Genomic DNA, 19,169 nt, shown 5'->3' on the forward strand with positions numbered 1-19,169 from the left:
TGAATTAATTATCTTACGAAAATAAATTTTCTTGCCTCTCTTCTGTTCACAGGTATACAGGTACTTTTTGTTTGTGATATATCATGAAAATATTACTATTGCACCTACAGATGGGAAAAAAAAATGATTTTTGTACTCCATACATTAAATGGCAGGTTTTACATTTATCTGGAGAACTTACAGAGGAATTTATTGATTTAGTATGAGTCCTATCTATTAAAATAGATAAAATACTGCTCTGTTTCTTTTCCATTTCTCTTTCCTATTCCCTTAATACATTTATTAACCTTATCAATTTTAATTCTATATCTTCTAAGTTAAATCTTTTTTCATGCAATCGTCTGTTATTTTTTTCAATATGAGAATTTTTACATAATTTCTCATTAATCACTGAAAGAGGGATTTTGCATAACTGAAACAAAATTTTCTGCTTTACAACGGCTTCTTCAAAAGCAGAAAAGAAATATATATTTTCCTATATTGTAGAAATAATATAAAGAGCCAATGATAATTTCTGAACTCTATAATCTATTTATTTTTTGCTTTAGACCCTAAAGAATACACTGTACACTAGTGTTAAGCCTTTGTATTTTCATAGTCTCTCTGCAATACTATCCATGCAGACTAAATTCTCTCCATTTTTGTTTCCAAATAATTATTGCAAAAGCTTTTTTTTTTTTTTTTTTTTTTTTTTTTCCACTCCTGTTAATAATTTCATAATTTCATAAAGGAAGAGATTATTTGGGGGCTGGAGACTGTCTGTGATCAGAGAAGGAGTCACTGACTGACATTTGCCAGATTATTTTCTTGGCATTTATGAGGAGAGCATGTCAGCAGAATTAACTTTCAAATCCCTTTCACCCATGGATGAAATTCAGTTTTGAACATAAAGTCTGTGAAGGTACAAAACTTCATCACAATCTACTGTTTTATATTCAGGAAGATGAATAGAAAATTAAATATTTTTGAGCTATTGTTTGCCTTTATCACTGATGGAAGATATTAATTTAGTAATTTTCAGTGTCTAATCAGACAGAACAGAATTAGTGGCCAACTTCTCTGAACTATATCTTAAAACACATGCTTCTAGTAAAGTATGTTCTCATTAGGTAGTTAATAAAATAAATTATTAGTTAGACAAAGCATTATGGAATCTCAAAACATAAACATTTTATTGTCCAGACTATTTCTAAAGGAAAAAAAAAAAAAAAAAAAAGTAGTTGCACTGTAATAAATAGCTATTTTAGCATAATAAATTTTTACAGACTCTTTGCATTTTAGAAATCATATGTTTACGAACTTCGGACAGTTATGCATTTTTATATAAATGATATAGCAACTCAGCCTTAAATATTATGTAATATGATTTTTTTTTCTAAAGAATGATGAAATGTTGAATCTCTTTTTCCACAAATAGGCTATCATTTTTTCAGCTTCTAATAAAAACTCAGGTTGAACTTCTATTAGAATTTAGTTCTGGCAGCCTTGTCCTCTCAGCTGCCTCTGAAGCTGTTTGAAAAAATACTGTTTGGATTTTGTGACTTACAAAGTAGATTATTATTTTTATTTGACTTTATTAATGCACTTTTGAGAATTCTTTACTTATTTAATATTTCACAGTCATCTGGCTATTGATTAGCTTGTCCTCATAACATTCACTCTCTGTCTTTCCACTCCTCCCCAAAAAACAGTTTTCTCATTTTGATTTGTCACCATCCCCGATCAGCTTTGTTCAGCTGAATCTGCTGGTGAAAGTGATTTTCTGTCTTCAGCTGACATTCTTCAGTTTTTGATTATGCTCCTGTTTTGCCTTCTGCTTTGGGGGCAGATGGTGAAACGAGGTGAGCAGCTGGAAGCAGCAAGCTAGATCAAAAGACTGTTTCTCTCTGGTCAGATGTGGTTACCCAATACAAGACAGGTATCACTATCCACAGTCCTGTCTGTAAATGCTTTGTCATAATAATAACTCTGTGTCCCTGATAGAATTACCTCCCTGCATGAATGTTTGTAGAATAACAGATCCCGTCTGAAAGAAAACAAAAGTGTATGATAGAAGGCAGACTGCAGTTGTGAGAATGGCAGCTACTCAGGAACTAAATACAGGATTTTTGCATACTGCAAACCTCAGCTTTTAGGATTCCTTTGTAGCTTCTCACTTTTGTAATATCATTGCATGCTGAGACATTGTTTCAGCATGAATTTCTGTAGAGAATGGCTTGAATCATCAATATTTATTTATTTATTTATTTCTATCAGTTGGCATTCTTCTAGATGTTTCCTTTAAGTTTATCCTGTTTAGCATGTTACAGGTGAAGAAATCCTACCCCCAGCATATAGACATTACTGTAATCTAAACTCTGAATCTAAGGCCAGGTCACATATATCAGATTAGTTTTGAGGAGTACCTAATGCTACCCTGAAAGTAAAGCATACTCAATACTATCGTATTCACATAGTCTTTATGTGACTATGATATATATCCACTGGCATTTACCTGAGACAAAATCTGATCGTTCAAAGAATTGTTACTACAGATATGGAAATAAGAGTTCCTTAATTATATTTAACTAAAAAGTCTTTTACTCCCTGTTGTGATTTGATTTTTGCCAGAGCAATTTAGTAAACAGGTCCTCATAGTGCAACTAGCTCATACAAAATTGTTATTCATTTTCACTTGAGTAGCATTCTTGAAATCTAAAGGACTTTAGTATGTTTTATTATTATTGTTATTATTATTATTTTTAAACAAGTGTTTGTGGTGTGCAAGGTCAAATTCCAGAATAATGAATATGTGAATTTTCATAACAAAATGCTTTTTTTAAAAAAAAAATAATAAAAATTTAGCCTTTTTTTGCAATTCTTTTTAGAACCATTGGATACAAAAAGAAGTATGTGAAAGTTCCCCATGGACATATTTGGGTGGAAGGTGATCACCATGGGCACAGCTTTGACAGCAATGCATTTGGCCCGGTAAGTCAATTAACTGTGTATCATTTAAGCTTGCAACTGAAAAGCAGTGCATATCTCTTGGGTAATTTGTGTGACACAGCATGTGTGAATTCCCCATGATTGTGGTCTTATTATTTTTTGTGGGAATTATTAGACTTCATAAAATATTTTGGTGGATTGCGACTGAGTTTGCTTTAACTAGGAATAAAAGGAATAAAGACTCCTTTGAATTCCCCCATGAGGAAGAAGAAGGAGTAGAGCTTTTAAATTTGTAGGGATATACTGGAGGAGTAGGCAGAGGGCGAGCCAGCTCCCTGTAGCTGACAGATGCTCCCTGAGGATGTTGCCAGCTGATGCAATTTGGAGTGGCTCCCTCCAGGGAGCTTGTCTTGCTCTAGTGCTAGTGCTGGGATAAAGAATTAGGAAACTGTAAGTGCACTTAGCAAGTGTTAACTGCAAATTGGTCTATGGGTGACAGTGGGGATATTTCAAATCTTTCATCACAGTAAATATTTAAGATTTCTTCATATGGGTCCATTTTCATATTGAATTATTTCAAAATGTAACCTGAAAGATCTTTTTCTTGACTGGTAAAAATGAGTGTCTGTTCATCAGGGAGACAGTAAATGTTTCTTCTGCACTCCAGTTTCAGTTAGCTTTTGGTTTTGTTACTCTTTGTGTGAAATCATGTTCTTGTTTTAACTTAACCTAGCATGCAGAAGATAACATTCATGTAATTTGTGCATTCTGCTGTGTAAAAATAAATCCTATAAATCCTTTTTGCCCTATTACAAATGTATTTCTGATATGTTTAAGGGAGAATTCTCTTCTAATACTATAAAATAGCCAGTGCTTTTCACAGGTAAGTTGTCAATGCTAGATTTGTTTCATCTTTTGTACCTATTTTATTCAGAAGTTGTCCACTGGCATTAGTTGAATTAATGACAGCAAGGACCTTATGAATTTGTCTGGCTTCTAGAAGATGAGACCAGTTGTTTATACTTGTTGTCTAGAAAAAGATGGAAAAAAGCCTACTGTCTGGTTCCGAGTAGTCTAATGATGCCATAACTCTCTTTTCATTTTTCTCTTTATTGTTGTTATTATTTGTGTTTGTGTTGTGCTTGCTATATTTCATTATTATTTTTTCTGTTACTACCTTCTAAGATTTCTGACATCTTGTTTTAGCAGTTCTCTCCTGCAGGATTTTGTTCAGTCTATCCTGTGGAGTTATCTCTTTCTTTTCTTTCTAGGTTATCACTTTTCTGTTTCGTTCTCCATGTTTCCAAGGTAAATCATAGTCATAAACCCCCTTTTTTTTTTTTTTTTTTTTTTTTTCTTTTTTTTACCACTTAAAAATATTTGCCGGTGTAGACATAGAGTATAAGGAATTCTTTAGAGTCGAGCGTTGGTTTCACATTTACACCATCTCACACAGAAATTTATACGTGGTAAAATCTTCAAGGTAGTCACCTAGGTTTTCATACAAGGTAGCATGTGGGGGTAAATCTGAATACCCTCAGATTTTTACTCAGTTCATTGATATTTATAAATATTAGAAAAATGTTTTCACAAGGCTTTGACCTCACATTAGTCATCAGGTGCTAGCTAACAGCTGATAGTATATCACTTTTCTTACAGAAGCAGCCCCTTTAGAGAGCTACTAAGATAGCTGTGGACAATGAATTCTTTAGCTTCCTGCAGGAAGAATGAGCCTTGTGTTGTTTTGATGAATACATTACAGACAGGTCAACTGCGAATAGTTATTTTTCTGTGACATTTAATTAGAGCAGCAATTGTTGAATACAGACAAAAGGGGGCAGAAGAGATCACAGGGCTGGAAACTAGCTTGAGAAGAATAAAACATTGTGAAATTTCAACTGTAGAAGAAAAGGAAGAGTATAATTAGAAGAGCACGCTAGATGGCTGGTTCTTAACACAATATGCAGATTAGATTTTGGTTACTGGGGCGCTTTGTGTGCTGCAGTCTTGTGATCTCTTGCACAAGCGCAAGTAAGATTATTGGATGAAAAACCTAAAAATAGTTAACAGCATTTTCTAAGTCTGAAAGTAAGACAGAGTTCCTAGTTATGCAAAACAATTTGCTTATTTTCTTGTAGGAAGTAGAAACATGTATTAGTAAGAGTGAGATATCTTACTCTTGAAGAGGATCTATCTCTGTCTACCTCTTGAAGAGGAGGCTGAGGGGAGACCTTATTGATCTCTACAACTACCTGAAAGGAAGGTGTGGGGAGCTGAGGGTTGGCCTCTTCTCACAGGTAACTAGTGATAGGACTAGAGGGACTGGCCTCAAATTACACCAGGGGAGGTTTAGGTTGGAAATGAGGAGACATTTCTTCTCAGAAAGAATGGTCAGGCACTGGAATGGGTTTACCAGGGAAGTGGTGGAGTCACCATCCCTGGGGGTGTTCAAGGAAAGGTTGGACATAGTGTTTAGGGACATGGCTTAATGGATGACATTGGTGGTAGGGTGATGGTTGGACCAGATGATCTTGGAGGTCTTTTCCAACCTTAACGATTCTATTCTGTTCTGAAGCATTAAAATCACTCTCTTCAAGCCATTCAGATGATATGCTCTTAATTTAAATACCTTTGCTCTCGTAAAACTACAGTAGTCATAAGGAACAGACTGTGCAATGGTGAGACATGAACCCCTTGTTCTCATTCTGTTGAAATATAGGTCACTTTAGAAATTAGATTATGTTACGTGCATCACGGTTCTGATTTGCAAAATCAAATATATTTTCTTGGATTACAAGACTCAGTAAAAATAGTATATTTTAAGGTGAGTTACGATGTAGGCCTACCACTTCTCAAATTTCTTGCAATCTTACAATAGAAAGGCGCACATACTGTAGATAGTCTGACAGTAATATTTTGTAGATGAGTTTAATGAGTTACATGGGGCATAAAAGGAAATTATGGAAAAACAGATTGAGAACAGATGTTAGAATCAATTTTTCTCTTGGAGAATAACAATATGTGTAATGGCCTAATGGGTTAGGTTGATAAAGCAACAACCCTGAGATCATTCAAGATCTAAATTAGATACACCTTTAGAGACATATGGATTTCTAAAATGTAAAATCTTGACAAATTAAATTATCTTTACTTAGCTCATAAAAATGTTATAAAATGAATTCTATTATTTATTGTTATTGCATGCTTTTAAAAGGACTAAAATTGGAAAGTTAAGGTATAGATAGACATTTTTCTGAGGTGTTAAATAAAATGAAAATATTTTAACTAAGATGTGGAAAGGTTTTATATTTCCTTTCTGCTTAGTTGTTTCTTTGAATAAAATTAATACCTCAACTGAAGTTACAAAAATAACAGGACATGTATGATTAGTGCTGAATTAGACATGTTGTTAACTCCATATATTCAAAACTTAAATATTAATTGCCTTTCCAGAGTAGTCGACTAAATTAAACAGTGATTTTAAATAGTGTGATTATTGTACATTGTCTCTGAAAATCCATAGCTTAGTGCAATACAGATTGGCAGATCTTACATAATACTACTGCTTTGATGCTGCTGTGTTTCAGGTTTAGAAATATGTCATGTCAGCCATTCATAATGCTGAGCATAGTGGTTTTGAATAGCAGCCAATAAATATTCAGAGAACTTGGATCTTTTTACTATTATTTAAGGGAATAAAAAAAAAATGCATTTTTCTGGAAATTTATTTCAATTGTCTGGACTAGACTAGTGATTTCTACACAGTTCGCTCTTACTGTTTTCAAGTTCTTATAGAATGAAATCGAGCATTTATGATATTTGCTTAGCATTGTTTAAATGCTATGGGAGTCTAATAATGACTCCTTGCTTATATAATTATGATACTCCCCACCTTTTTCTTTTCAGTTCTGGTAATGTTGTAATTTTGGGCCTTTTTACTGTGAGGTTGTAGTTCAGCGGTGTAGGATTTTTTTTTCTTTGCTCAGAAATGTAGAAGCCACTTTATGTAAATTATTGATCAGCTATTAAACTCCTTTCCTGCTTCAGACTTCTTAAAGAATCAGGTAACTTGATGGTGAGGTTTATACCAGGTCAGTTATTGTCTGGCATTATGTTGGCTGTGTAAGCAACATACAAACCATCTGACAATTTATAATTTGAATCTGACATTGTGGCTAATTCAAATGATGAGTCATAAACTGTACACACATACAGATCAGATGCATAGAATTGGCAACCAGCAGTGACATCCAGAGGTGATAATGCTACCAAAAAGTAACGGTACCTGAGAACAGTTATTAATGCATACAATAACTGATTTATGTGTACTCTTGGATGTATACATATGCAGTGAATAGCAAATAAATAAAACCAATTATATCTCATGGAGAGTTGTTTGGTAAATACAAGACTCTTATTGCTACATTTCTGTCTCTACAGATGCCTCCAAACTGAGCATATGAAAGAGCTTTATAAAATTAGGGTTTAAAGTTAGTGGCAGTCTTGCAACTGACTTGTAAAGCACCTGAACAAAAGCTCATTAAAGTCAATGAGAGATTTCTATTGGCTTTAGTGGCTTTGGATAAGACTCTTTATGAGTTAAGCTTCACAATCCAGTGTAAGGGCAAAAAGACTATTATCTTCCTGGGAAACCTGAGACACAGGTAGGTTAAGTACCTTGTCATAAAATATCTTTTTTCCTCAGTCAGGTCCCCATGCTAGCCCTTCTTATTAAAATTACATCTTTTAACGTGTTTACTTTCAAAACTAAATCCTGTTGAACTTGAGTCTGGCATTTTGTTTAACAGAAATTTTATGTTCATAAGCTTCGAATGCGTAAATTGCTTTTAGTCAGCATTACTGTAATAGCTTTATTTATGATTGTCCATATAAGCAATTCTGTACTGTAAGTTCATGCAATAAACTAACTGAAAAACACTCTTGTCTGTTTACCTATTATTTCTTCTTTCAGCAGCACAAACCTGTGACTAGAAAACTCTATAGAAAAGAATGGTTTTAATTTGATTTTCAAAGAGATATATCATAATCTCTTTTGGATATAAGAAAAAAATGGTTTGCCTGTTAACCCTCAATGGGCAAATTCAGTTAATAACAGTAACAGTGTGGTCTATTATAATTATAATCATAATCTTAAACTGATCCAATATTTCTCTTTGTGACTACTGTTAGTGAGTATAAGTAGTCAAAATCAGAAAGCCTGAAAACAGTAAGGTGATCTAAAATAAGACGCTCTTAGTGAAGTTCAGTTCACGACTTCTAATAAAGGAATGTTTGAACCAAGATATCTGCAGCCCATGAGAGTAACTGTTTCACATGCTCTCCTTCTAAGGCAGGATCAGAGGACAGTTGAAGGATGAAACAGATATCTTTCCACTTTACTGGATTACTTGCATAATAGTAAACACAGACTGCTACATATCCTAAAAGTGCAAATCATCTTGGTGATGATTTTGCCATCTGCTGAAGATGAGCTACAGACTAGTGCAAGAATCCCCCTGAAATTCAGCAGCTGCTAAGGCAAAAGGTGGGAAGAGTTTAACAGCTCACAGCAATGTGGTGAAGAGCACTTTGTTTAATTTTCAAAGTAAGGTATGTAGGCAGGGCACACACTTCCCACAGGGAATTCTGCCAGCTCTCAAAATACTTTGTGATCCCATTTGTGTCCCCATACTCCAACCAGCCATCTCAAGTCTCTTAAGACAAATAAAATAACAGGGTGATGACCATTATCCCAAGGTGAGTATAGTAGTGAGTATAGTAGTATAGTATAGGTGAGTATAGTAGTGATGGAATAGTAGCGAGTGAATACTGGGAATAACTTCCAGGACTTAGATACATCAGTTTGCTAGCTGGTGTTGCAGCTTCTTCTGTCATTTTGCTACCACTGACCACTGCTTGCTCTTATGGGATGACTGATGACTCTTACGGGATCTTTGACGTTTCTACTTCATCTCTTGGATATTAAAGTTGAAAAGTTGTGTTGAAACAGGATGTGCAATGCAGATATGCAATCAATGACATCCTGTTATATTTATCCCTGGCCACTGGCAAAAATGAAATAAATAAATCTGTTTACAATCAGAAAAAAGACTTTTCCTATGGAGCATGAAGTTGCCAGTAGTAAATAGCATGCACACACAGCTTGAACTTGTAAAAGTCTATGATGAATAAAACGGATGCGACATTATATGTTACAACTGATGATAAATAAAATTTGAAGGGTAAATATGCTTGTCCCTTTTGAGAGAATATTATAGAGATTCAAATTGGATGGTGGCTTGCCTGTTGAGAATGACAATTCACTCTAGGAGCTGCTTTGGTAATAAAATTGTGTGGCCTCACTGTCCATTAAATTATCATGGCTAACTAAATTTGCAGAATAGAGAATAAAAGGTTCTCTATGGCTGTCCTAATTCTTTTTGAAAGTAAAATATTTAGCCTGATTGTAGTCTAAATCAATGCATAAAAAGTTAATCCAGATGGATTAATGCTCTGAACCTTATATAACATTCCTGACTATATGCTCAGAAAGCTTTTTGTTACTCAATTACTGTAAATAGGATGCTAAATTTGGTATATCCTTTAAGCACATCCAGAATAGAGAATTTTTTGAATGCTTGTGACTAAAAGCTCTCAATTAAGTCTACGCTATTTTTTGATAATGGAACACTCATGAGGACTTGTAAAGTAACTGAAAGTTGAGGTTTTTATCTTAGTTATGTCAAATCCTATATATTTTATGCTTGCCAGCTAATTTTCTTTACTATGGTACTTGGAAGTATTCCTGTTATTTACCATTCTACTATGCAAAAAGCTTCAGTCATCATGCTTATGGAACCGGTTTTATGTAATAACCCCCAGCACAATGAATTATTAATCCAAATATTTGGCAAATATTTATGAATACAAGGACATTTAAATGATTTTCCAACCACAGTGAAAAGAACGGTAGGCTGAACAACATGCACCTGTTTTTGACATAATTTATGTTGACATAAACCAGGGAAAAAAAAATGTTGAAACAATTTTAGATTGATTTAATAAAATATTAAAAGAGATCAGAGAGCTGACAGATTCATACCATCATTTGTAATTAACTAATTTGAACAGCTCTACATTCAACTATATAATTTGCTGAACTCTAAATGTATTGTATTCTTCATCAGTTTACTCACAATTCTATTTCACTAAAGTTACAGCCTGTAATGCCTGAATTTTTAGCATTATATCATCTCATAAATAACTTGTTCTAATAGAAATAAGGCACAAAGGAATCTTTGCTGACTTTTCTGTGGTTTAACTGTTAGGGAGTTTTGATTCCTAAAGTCATGTTAAGATTTCCAAGGACCTCATTTAAAAATCCACTGAATGTTTTTGTTTCTTTCTACTTTTTCTTCCTTGAATGTGGAACATGGTCAAAGTTCAGTCAATGATTACTAAAATAATGTTCTAATTTGCAGAATTACAGGAAATTGTTATCTATCTGATTCCATTTTTTAACAGGAAAATAGTAGTGCTATCACTATTATTGTCATTAAGTTTCCTGATCCTAAAGTAAGACTATTTGGCCTTAGCATCTATACTACTGCATGTGATATGAAGATGTTAAACGTGTATTAATATGGCAGTGAATATGCAAACAAATACATGCTTATTTATTTACAAATGTATTTCTGTTTATTTTGGGAGCAAAGCATTATTGAATATGATGAATAATATTATCAGAACTACCAATACTTCTGTTAATTATTAAAGGGAACTGATTGTTTCCATCCAGTTGGTGCCTGGTGGCTGGGAGCACTATGTCTGGTTTGGGGCTTGCCTACTCAAGAATTACAGTGACACAGGGAAATGATTCCGGTGAAGGGCTCACGTGCTAGTGGAGCACATGGTGTAGAAGAGAGCCTTCAAGAAAGCAGTTTCTTTAGCCATGAGCAGAGAAGGTGATAGGGTGAGCTCATGGTTGTCCTCAGCATACAGGAGAGCCAGAGCCAGACTCTTCTCAGAGGTGCATAGCAGTAGGGCAAGAGACAGTAAACACAAGTCCCAGCACAGGAAATTCTGAATAGGTATTAGGAATTTTGTTGTTGTTGTTGTTTTGTTTTGTTTCCATTATTCAAATTGTGCATTGATTACCCAGAAAGTTTCTAAAATCTCAGTTCTGTGAGATAGTTTAAAATGAAATGAAATGTTACTGGACAAGTCCCTGAGCAACCCAAGCTGGCCTTGTTCTGAGTAGGAAGTTGAACCAGATGACCTCCAAATGTCCCTTCCTACCTATATCATTCTGTGCATCTTTGTAAGCCAATTTTATTTTGTCTATAGTCTGGATAATACATTTACTGCCTTATGTGTTAACACATAAATCTTATTTATCAAGAGAGGAAAAATGGTCAAATTATTTACTGTATTAGGGCTTTGTTATTTTTCCATTGTCTTAAAGGATTATAAAACATAATAAGTTACATTTCAGATTGTATAAGTTCTTTTGTTTGTTTGCTTGCTTGCTTGTTTGTTTGCAAACATTTATCTGTATTCCCTTGGTTCTAAAAGGAAAAGAACAGAGGTGACATGAAACAAAGGTGTCATGAGTCTTCCCAATTAGGCCACAATTAACGTTTAGCCGAGGCAGAGAAGATATGATATAAACACACATAAGTAAGATAAAAAAAGATTATGGCTCAAAAGGATATCTTGTCTTGCTGTTTGAGCATGTATGGCCCCATGAGAGGTATCTAAAAGAAAACACTTACTGCTCTTTTGATATTGAATTAAGTGAACCCATGATAATTTGGGCAGCACACCAAGAAATTAGGTGAAGGTGAAGCTCTCTTTTCCCTGGTCTCTCAGAAAGTGTGAGGACAGTCTCAGGACTTAATTTCAGATCTGATTATGTTTGTTAAAGAAAGCTAAGGGGACTACTCTACAGCTGTGTTCTTCTGTAATTTTGGGAGCAAGGGCCAAGGAGGACTAAATTAGTTCCTTCTTTTCCATGTTTAAGGCCTAACCAAATGCAATTTAAAATTCCATCAAGTCCATCAAAATTTGTCTAGAACAGATCACATGACATTTTGGTATTAAAAAAAAAAAAATGATTTAATAACAAAAGAATCAAGAAAACCAGTGCAGGTTTGGAAATAGTTTTCACAATGTGAGTATGCTTAAGAAGTTTCATGATCCTTTAACAGCAGTTTTTGAAGCAGCACTTCAAATTTAGGGGTGTATTATGGAACAAATAGAAATATTTATTAGAGCTAAGAAATATTTGTTAGAGCTAGAATCCTGAACTTGCAAATGTCTACTTATAGATAGTTTTATGTTTACAAGTAATTCTTACTGATATCATGGGACTGCATGATTCAGTGTGCTCCTTTCTGTTTACTGTGTTTCTTTTTTCTCTCTTTATCTTTAAATCTCTATTTATTTATTTATTCATTTTTAAACTTAATAAGTAGAGTACCCCCAATTTAAACTGAAACATTTTAGTGATTTTAGTGGCTCTTTAGGATGGCAGCTATTTCAGTAACATTTTTAATTTATAAACAGTTATAATTTTTCTTTTGTGGAAATAACTGTGTTACTGATTGTTAGCCATCAAAGGGTTTTCCAATTTGTGTTTTTGATAAGTAATAATAACATAGAATGAAAAAAAATTCTTTATGATTTTTAATGAATTCAAACTATTATTAAACAGTAATAATATCTCCATGATACTTCCCACGTAGTTAGTTAATATATGCTGCTTCCTTATAGCTTATATAACTATACTATTTGTTTTCACGTAATTATTGAAAATATATTTAACTGCATTTAATGCAGAATAGAAATCTAGCATTAGGTGACCAACAGCGCTCTGTGGTCATGAGGGCAAGTTTTGTACAGACCTTTCAACACCACTGATGCATAGCAATGCCAGCAAAATTACTTTTTTCCTCCAGTGCATCTATTCCAGTATGATGTTAGTGGTGTTTCTTCTTCATTGCAATACATCTTCTTGAAACTGGAAGATCAGATTAGAAGTTTTAGAAAACAGGAATTTGTAAGCATAATAGTTGTGAGATATCTGTTGAATTAAGGGTGGAAGGAAACTGAGATAGGTGGTAATGTGAAGTGATAGTGAGGTCTAATATTTCTTTACTTTCAAAGCTTGAAATTTGAAGACAATGAATAATTTGCACTTTAAAAGCTTGGATCCTGGTTCAATAATTGATCAATAATCAGAAAGAAAGAAGAAGAATGAAAAAAAAAAAATCTACTGTTGCTATTTTGTATTAGCTGGTGCGAGTCATTCAATTTTAATAATGAAAATCTATACAGTATGTCAAAAAAAAAAAAAAAAAAGAAGGGTGGGAGGGGAATCTTTTACAATATTTTGTGACGGCAAAATGAGTTACCAGCTATTTTCTCACAGAGTCTCTCCATTGTGTTTAAGAGCAGAGTAAATGGTCCCTGCAAGCACTGCTTTACAGCCATTGGATTAATGTATGTTAAGTGGTACTTATGCAATATTGCACATTGTTAGAGCTTATTAAACACTTTAGTTGATGTTGCAGAGTTATTGTTTGTAGAATATAGCTTTGATTTGGTACACAGCCAAGAGAGGGAACTTAAGAGCTACAACCCTTCCCAATTTTAATTTGGATCACTTTAGGGGAAATCAGGTTTCTTTGTGGTTAAGTAAGTCAGAAGTTTGAAAGCCAAAGGCTCAGCTTCCTCCCACTAAAAATACACACAAAAAATATAACAAAGTCAAAAAATCCTAACTTGCTAGCAATTTAATATTTTAAATTATTTATTATGCCTGATCTTATTAACATATTTCCCTATTATACAAATTATAATTGAGGTTTAATTTGCAACTTATTAAAAACAGGTTTTGTATAATTTAGATGCCAAAATAATAGACTCTTGGACTATTCCATAACAGATGTGAAACTGGTATCCAACATTGAATTTTGGCCATATACACACTATATCTAATAAAAGCCAGTGGAAGCCTGCGATTAAAACAAAGTGCTGAAAAAGTAAAGGGATCAGAAGAAGGAACTGCCTACAAAATTCTCCATGACTGCTCTTTGGCAGGTCATGGCTCCACCTACTGTAATAACTACTTTCAAATTTCACAGACTTAGGCAGGAAGAACAGGCCAGAGGATGTGATTTTTATTTTTTTATATATATATATTTTTACAGTTTTATTGATTAGACAGACACTCTGGAGAACCTTCCCCTCACATTTGGAGGCCCTCACAATTTTATTTGTGTCAACGAAGGCCTAAGGTCACAACTCAAAGTATTCCTTAATTAACATAAGATATGCTTATATTTAGTGAATGGAGTAATGTAGAGAGGAAGTCCACTCTTCCTAAAGTTATTGATAGCTATTAAAATGTTTGTAGTATCAAAATGAATTTTGTTCACATCAATTTTCAAAGTATCTATTATATTTTGAATTGAGGCCAAGCGTTTGGTAGTACAACAAAGCAATTCACTGTTAAATTACATCAGTAGTTAGATTAAACAAGAAAACAATGCTAATGAAGAATACAGTCCTCATGCTTATATTGAATGATTGAAGTTAGCCTCTATGCTAATGCATGTAACATGGGGAATAAACAGGAGAAGTTAGATATATGCATACCTGCAGGGCTATGACTTCATTGGCATTATGGAGACATGGTGGGATGGCTCCCATGACTGGAGCATTAGGATGGAAGGATGCAGGTTCTTTTGAAAGGACAGGCAGGGGAGGAAGGTCTGGTGGGAGGTGTCCCTGCCTGTGGGAGATGTCCCTTCCCATGGCAGGGGGCTTGGAATTAGATTATTTTTGAGGTCCCTTCCAACCCAAACCATTCTATGATTATTCACTTTGGATCCCACTCATGACTGTCACATCTTTCTATATGTCTTCTAGTGATGGCTACTCTTAGAGAGAATTTTGCTGTAAATATTTCTCTGGTGTCACTGTATCTCAGTTTCAAGTAGTAGAAGTAATAAATGTGTTTATTTCAAATCTGCATTTCACTCTTTCTTTGTACTGCTGAGTATTAGGAATTATTGGTGTTGCTGAAGTCAGCAACACTATTAGTCCTGGTGGGACCTTCCTGTCCAGGAAATGGATTTTAATATATGTTAGAAACAGAGTTTTGTAATCTTCTAATCAGAACCAAGCCTAGCTTTAAAGTTAAGAAGTAAAGCCTTTTTTTTTTTTTTTTTTTTTTTTTTTTGTGTGTGTGTGTGTGTGTGTGTCCTTAAAAATCTTGTTTGCCAGGTACAGAGGTGTACCATCTTTCTTCTGTGGTGCGTGCACATATTTCTGAATATTACTAATTATTCATGACACTTCTGTGTCAATTATGAGGAACTTGATATATCCCTATGTAGCCTTCAAAAGCTTGGTAACCTAAATTCTCTTGGATGAGATCTCTGGGCTTCAGATATTCTTTTTTAGCATGTTATCTAGCAGGCTGACTGTATTTAGGTCTCTAACTAAACTCATTCAAATGTTTGAAAAACAACGTCTTTAAAGCAAAACATTATTCACAAATTTGGTGGGGCTGTAGGAACACTCGGATGAGGGTGGAAAACTCAGATGAGGGTGGAAAGGCCTTGCGGAGAGATCTGGACAGGTTGAAGAGCTGAGCAATCACCAACTGCATGATGTTTAACAAAACCAGGTGCTGGGTCCTGCACCTGGGACGAGGCAACCCTGGCTATACATACAGACTGGGTGACGAGACGCTGGAGAGCAGCCCTGCAGAGAGGGATCTGGGGGTCGTGTTTGACAGCAAGCTGAATATGAGCCAGCAGCGTGCCCTGGCAGCCAGGAGGGCCAACCGTATCCTGGAATGCATCAAGCACGGCATTGCTAGTCGGTCGAGGGAAATGATTGTTCCACTCTGTGCCAGTGCAGCCTCACCTCGAGTACTGTGTGGAGTTCTGGGCACCACATTACAAAAAGGACATTAAACTGTTGGAGAGTGTCCAGAGGACAGTGACAAAGATGGTGAAGGGCCTGGAGGGGAAGACATATAGGAGTGTCTGAAGTCACTGGGCCTGTTCAGCCTGGAGAAGAGGAGGCTGAGGGGAGACCTCATCATGGTCTACAACTTCCTTGCGAGGGGGAGTAGAGAGGCAGGTGACCTATTCTCCATAAACACCAGTGATAGGACCCGCAGGAATGGGGTTAAGCTGAGGCAGGGGAAGTTTAGACCGGACATCAGGAGGAGGTTCTTCACCAAGAGGGTGGTTGCACACCGGAACAGGCTCCCCAGTGAAGTAATCACTTCACTGAGCCTGTCTGAATTTAAGAGATTGGATTCTGCACTTAGTCACATGGTCTAAACTTTTGGGTAGGCCTGTGCGGTGCCAGAAGTTGGACTTGATGATCCCTTCCAACTCAGGGTATTCTAAGATTCTATGAACCAGACATAAAGTTTTGCACCATAAAGTGTATGTCGATTTCCGTATTTCAGACTTTGTCCTTGAAAAGTTTATGTAAAAGCAAATTTTGTCTTACTTTCTGCTGTGTAAAGGCAAAAGCGGACAGTGCTGTATCAGTGTGCAACAATTCTCTTTCAGAGATGCAGCTGCCGTTAGCATAAAAGTGTATTTTCATACATCCTCCTCTAGGGAGTATCTTAAACTCTGTGTGGTCCATATGACATCTAAGCTTGCTTTTTTCTATTGAAAAGTATCACCTGCAAAATATTACTTTGGTAGCCCAGGCATATTTACTGAGCATTTGGTGTTAGGTTCACTCTCCTGGATTGTTCTCATTATCTTTATCACAGTGTCATTCCCAATTTCCTTCTATTTGACTAAAGACAAAGTAGCCATCCAGGATGGTAATGAACTGTTGAACTGAAGGTCTCATATGCCCATAAATACAGAAGGAATTATAATTACTCTCCTGATTGCACCAAAATATTTTTTTCTTCTTCTCCAGTATGTTCATATAAAAGTATTGCTGTGTCTGAAAAGCCAGGCACTAATTTAAGAAGATTATAACATTATTCTTTATGGAAATCAAAAATTATTTTTGTTGGATAAATTTGCCAAGGAGAATAAGGTACTGCTCACATAACAGTATAAACTAACCTTGCATTTCTATTGTACCATACATTTAATTTTTGAACACCTTTAGAAAATAAAATAATAGAAGATACTGTCTTAATCATTTGTATTTGAATTTACAGAGAGCATAGAACTCCATATTTTAAATTTGTGTTTTAGTATGAAGTTTTAGGAAATGCACCAGCATGAAGTCACCCACTGAAGAAAAAAAAAAAAAAAAAAAAAAAAAGGAAATCTATCTTCTCTGATTAGCTTTTAGAGTTATCTCCTGGCACATTTTACACAAATTAATTTGACAGTAACAAAAACTAAAAAGGTATTTGCATTACTTCAGCAGTAAACTAGCAGCAGAACCATGTCATTTCAATTTATCACTTGTTGTGTTTAAGTGTGTGAAATCTTAGTTCTTTATCACATTGCAATTGATTGCTTATATATAGAAGAAAAGCTGTAGACTTCACAGAGAGGAAAAAAAAAAAGAAAAAAAAAAAAAAAGAAAAAAGAAATTATCAACTGCCGGCTGAGCCTTCACATTCTCCCTGACTTGCAGATTTTTTAGTGAATCTCACACTACCTGAACTAGAACAGCACAATAACCTTAGCTTTACCATTGTTACTATGTCTCAAGTTATTAGGGTTTTATCCATCAAAAAGAGCTCCAGCCCTAACAGCACATCAGGCCTTTGAAATTCTAACCTGAGAGACAAATCCTGTAAAACCGAACTTAACCTCTATAGCTAGCTTTTATCTTACCAGCATAAATCTATGCTTTTTAAGAGGATAACTTCTTGGTACTCTAAAGATATATAACATATCCCTAAGGTTACAGAGGAAAAGAGCACAAGCACTTACCTTATTCAATGACTTTTTGAAAAAAGATTAAAAAGAAACAAACAAACAAACAAACAAAAACACTAAAATATTAGAAAAAACATTAGAAAGTAATTGGAATTTTGATTTTATTTTTTTTCCTGTGATGGGTTCTCCAGAGATGGGAGAGTTGAAATAAGCTAGACAGATGATAAATTATAAAGCTATTGCTAAACAAATAACAAGTGTTCCTTGAGTACTGTTCCTTGAGTACTGCATATAGGCCCAGTTATACAGTATTTTTTATTCACTAGGGCAAAATGAGAGAGGTACAGTCTCTTCTAGCTTCCCAAATCTGAATTTCTTCCTTTCTTGACAAAAATAAGTGAGATCGTAGTAGACAATATTTTAACAGATTCCAATATTTTAAGTGGATGTTTGATGTGTTGAAAATCTGAGTTGACTTACGTCAATTTATATAAGTAAAAGAACTAATAAAGCTCACCATCTTGGAAAAAAAAAAAAAAAAAAGAACAATTTTTTGCAAATATCTAAATAAAATAGACTTTGGGAACATGAATGTTATAGGTTAAATCTGTAACTCAATGACATTAATTTTGTGAGGATACTTAATAATATGCTACATTCTATATTATATGCTGGTTTCATTATTGATCAGTATGATGTTGTGTCCTTGATAGTGTCTTACCATAGAAACACATGCTGGTGATAAAACACTAACAATCGGTATGACACTTTGGGTGAAACAAAGCACTGATCCTTTTGATGAAAACAAGTTTTGATATTCTTTAGAGACTTCTAATGTCAGAATAGGTCTTTTTTTCAGAAAATAAAATTATATAATCTATGGAGAAATAATATTTGCTACCAGTAGAGAAAGTAGCAGATACCAGTGATATCTGGAAAAGATTGACTTATCTTCGTAATAAAAAGAAATAAGTTTATTCTCCTGCCAAAATTCCACTTTAAAGTGTTTCTTCCTAGCTCTCTAGAGAAAGTCCCAATCTACATTTAAATGCATGTATGAGAAAATGAGATTCATAAGGGACTAAAACTATCAAAGTTTCATGTGAAAAAAGAATACTGAAATGCTGCTTATAGGTTTTGAAATAAAAAAATAAATTAAATTATGTCTTTAAAATGGAATGGTGCCAGCTTTCTGGAGAATAATTTAAACTTTTCATAGAATGAATGTTACATAGCATAAATAATTGGTAGCTTTAGATTTCATGTCTTATTTGCATCCAAAGAAAAACTCAGGATTTGCTTTCCGTTAAATTTGGGACTGGATGAAAGATACCATTTTTCACAGTA

General features: G+C 34.5%; 1 protein-coding gene across 2 annotated transcripts in view; it reads left to right on the forward strand.

The window, feature by feature from the left end:
- Positions 1–19,169, forward strand: part of IMMP2L (inner mitochondrial membrane peptidase subunit 2) — a 436,484-nt gene that overhangs the window by 335,078 nt on the left and 82,237 nt on the right. For both annotated transcript variants that reach the window (XM_035332214.1, XM_035332224.1), the window contains one exon: positions 2,868–2,970. In XM_035332214.1, coding sequence (XP_035188105.1) covers positions 2,868–2,970 — 103 coding nt within the window. The remainder of the gene's footprint in view (positions 1–2,867; positions 2,971–19,169) is intronic.

Source organism: Oxyura jamaicensis, chromosome 1 (assembly GCF_011077185.1).
Source record: "Oxyura jamaicensis isolate SHBP4307 breed ruddy duck chromosome 1, BPBGC_Ojam_1.0, whole genome shotgun sequence".
NCBI lineage: Eukaryota > Metazoa > Chordata > Aves > Anseriformes > Anatidae > Oxyura > Oxyura jamaicensis.